This window comes from Colobus angolensis, unplaced genomic scaffold (assembly GCF_000951035.1).
Source record: "Colobus angolensis palliatus isolate OR3802 unplaced genomic scaffold, Cang.pa_1.0 Scaffold484, whole genome shotgun sequence".
NCBI lineage: Eukaryota > Metazoa > Chordata > Mammalia > Primates > Cercopithecidae > Colobus > Colobus angolensis.
Genome location: NW_012118310.1, coordinates 615,760 through 618,980, shown reverse-complemented (window position 1 = coordinate 618,980; position 3,221 = coordinate 615,760). Strand labels below are relative to the sequence as shown.

Here is a 3,221-nt window from a genome sequence, read left to right as displayed (position 1 = left end):
AAGGCGGCGACCGACGTGCCCGCGCCTGAGACGCCCCGGAAGAAGACCCCCATCCAGAAGCCTCCGCGCAAGAAGAGCAGGGAGGCGGCGGGCGAGCTGGGCAGGGCGGGCGCGCCCACCCTGTAGCAGGGTGTGGCTCCTCTGCGCGCAGCTCCCTCAGCTTCGCAGCGCCGCCTGCCACCCTACGCCTCCCACGCACCTGGGCACGGGCGGCCTCCTATTGGCCGAGCACCGCGTGGCTAGCGGAGGCGTCTCATTGGCTCAGGTCCTGCAGCGGCTCCTGGATTGGAGCAGTGTGCTCTGGCGGGAAGGGCCCATCCTGTTAGTCGAGGCCTGACAGGCGCTTAGTGGGCGACTCCCTCCCCATTGGCCAAGTTATGGAGCACGCCGACCAGGCTGCGTCTCATTGGCCAAAGATGGGAGGGTTCCGCCTAAAGACCGCCTCTTACCACGAGTGAACTTGGTTGCGGCTACCTTCTCATTGGTTGAGGCCAGAAGCACTTCTGCCCAGGCTGCCTCTCCCCGGCTAGGGCCTGGTGCCTCTGGCTGGAGGCTCCCTCCTTTGGCCTTACCAATAGAGCCCAGGGCTACTTCCACTGGCTGGGCTCCCGGGCATCTGGTTGACCCCAGCCTGGGGAGGAGGGCTGGTCTCCGCTCCTCAGGGGCTTAGTCCGTCCCACCCCTTCCCTTCCCTGGCAACCAGAGCCCCAGCCCTTCAGCTGTCAGCTGGTTTTGATGGCCTCCCATTGCCCCACACGCCGCGGGACCTCCAGGGGCGACTCTAGTGGCCTGAGGAGATGTATTTATAGGCCCCCAGCAGGGCTGCTCCCACCCCGGCCAGTGCCCCAGGATGGGCTCCTCCCGGCGGGGGCTTGGCCAAAGCTTTCTTAATAAAATGTCTTTCCCCTCGTGCTCTGATCACTTCCTGTTTGCGGGCTGCGGCCAAAGATGCCCCCCAAGAAGTAACTGTATGTGACGACCTGTCCTGCACTCTCCCCCATCCCTTATCTCAGCGGGGAGCCCTGGAGCCCAGGCGTGGGTCTCCCAGGACCATGGTGGAAGTGGGCTGCGTCAACCCACATGCCTCGTTTGTTTATCAAGTTTATGCGGCCCCATCCGGCCTGCCCCATCCTGGACTGGTCATGGGGAGGAAAGCTGGGTGGGGGCAGATCAGGCAGAGTCCCTAACTGAAAGAGACAGGCGATGGGCCTGCCTCGGATCTGGGCATTTCCTCTGGCCGCTGCTGTTAAATTTGGGCTTCAGAGCTGTTGGTAGCAGCTTGCGGGGGGTGCAGAGGCTGAGGCCAGGGGGCCGCGGGCGCCGACTCCAGCCGGGCCTCCTCCAGCACAAACAAGCGGCTCTCCTGCTGCACAGAGCCCTGCTGTCTGCCTCAACGGGCTCCTTGTCCTCCGCCGGAAACTCTCCTGACTGCCAGCCCCGCCTGCTGCTGCGGGAGGTTGAGGGAGACGGAGGGAGCGCCCGGCGCAGATCCCCCGCCCCCAAGCCAGACCCTGCTGCCCGGCCGTCTGTGTGTGACCATCCGTGCCCCAAGGCCTCCCTGCTCCTGATCCGCGCCGCCTACCCTGAGCGGGTTCATCCTCCCGGACAGGCCTCCTAAGTGACCCTCCTAAGCTGCAGACCCTCACCTTCCATGGTCCCTGCTGTCCCCACACTAAGTTCCCCCAGCTCCTGCCTGTTCAGTCTCCTCCTGCCTCCTGGCCTCTTCCTGTTCTCCTGCATCTCATCTTTGATGCCCAGCTCAAAGTCTTGCCCCGCTGCCAGGATCTTCCGATCACCCTGCAGCCACCGCACAGCGCTCATCGGTCTCATGCTGGCAACTTGGGGCTCTTGTCCTGGCCACACTCTCATCCTCTGGCCAGATGCCCCACTGAGGTCAACTTTGGTCACCCATCTCAGAGGGCTCAGCCATGTGAGCGGAGGCTGCGTCCTGCCCTGGGTCGGCCGTCCAGAGCAGCTGGCAGGACACAGTCAGGCAGCACGTGGAATGTGGGATCCCTGCCTCTGGGCCACACTGCTTCCCTGGAGCCAGCTGGGCACCCTCCCAGCCATAGCCCTGTGGCTGGAAAGCCTCTGCTCTGTTCGGGCACAGCGCCATGCGGGCTGCTGGGGTTGAGGCCAAGAAGGCAGATGCCCAGCCAGGCTCGGCGTGGGCAGGGCAGTGCCTGTGTGTGGATGAGGGGTGGGCAGTGCAGGGGCTCAGACCACATTCTTGCCTAGGCGGTGCCCACCCCCCAGAACCATCAAGATGCCACACCACTGTTCCCTGAATCCCCAAGCCCTCAGCTCTTGCTGTTCCTCCTCCCCCAGCCTGGACCAGCACGATTTGGAGAGAACAGGGATGTCCCAGTGACCAGGCCTTTCTGGGGACCTCTCCTTGCCTTTCCCTGGGAACCTCCCTAGGTGTTGAAGACTCTACCTGTGGGTGCCTCACAAAACAGGGGACCCCTCTCTACCCACCACCAGCCATCCCCTGCCCCCAGGAGGGTCCCAGTGGCTGCTGGGAAGGGAGCTGCTGGGACCCCTCCAGCCTCCTGCCTCCCACCACCGGCTTCTCCCCACCCCCTCGGGGCTCACAGCAGTGCCAGCTCCCAGGGCAGGCGCCACAAAAGGGAACCGCGGCTGCTGGAACCTCCGTTGCCATGGGGATGGGGACCACAGGACCCACATCTGGTAGCGATTGAGGAGGAAAAATTATGAGTCGTGGAAAACGCAAATATTTTTTGTAGCACAGAGCACAAAGGAGTGGGAGGAATGTGGGGACCAGGCCCAGCCTGGTTTCAAGCAGACGCGGCCCATGGCACACAGAGGCCTGCAGACACTAACCCTGCGCCACGCGCACGCTCCTCTAGACTCAGAAACACCAACACAGACAGACACACAGCCCGAAATGTAGACGTGCACACACAAAGCCAGCAGAACCCCAGAAACACAGAGACAGCACACACACTGCAACACACACCCACACAGCACTGGGCCCAGAGGAACACAGCCACTCACCTGCCAACACACGCACACGACACTCCACTAGACAGAAACACTCACTCTCCAACACACACATACAATCCACCGCCCACAGAGATAGACACGCTGCAACACACACACAGCCAGCCCACACTGCTATGGAGGACACTTACCCCACAACACACACATAAAAATGGAAAAAAAGACTCATTCTGCAACATACAACGTGTATCACCAGA

The 3,221-nt window shown here is 62.5% G+C and overlaps 1 protein-coding gene across 1 annotated transcript in view; it reads left to right on the top strand.

The window, feature by feature from the left end:
• The window catches only part of SCARF2 (scavenger receptor class F, member 2), a 13,231-nt gene extending 12,322 nt beyond the window's left edge, over nucleotides 1-909 (top strand). Inside the window, exon 12 of the mRNA XM_011959185.1 lies at nucleotides 4-909. Within this exon, the coding sequence (XP_011814575.1) occupies nucleotides 4-126 (123 nt within the window). The 3' untranslated portion in view covers nucleotides 127-909. The remainder of the gene's footprint in view (nucleotides 1-3) is intronic.
• The last annotated feature ends 2,312 nt before the right edge of the window (nucleotides 910-3,221 follow it).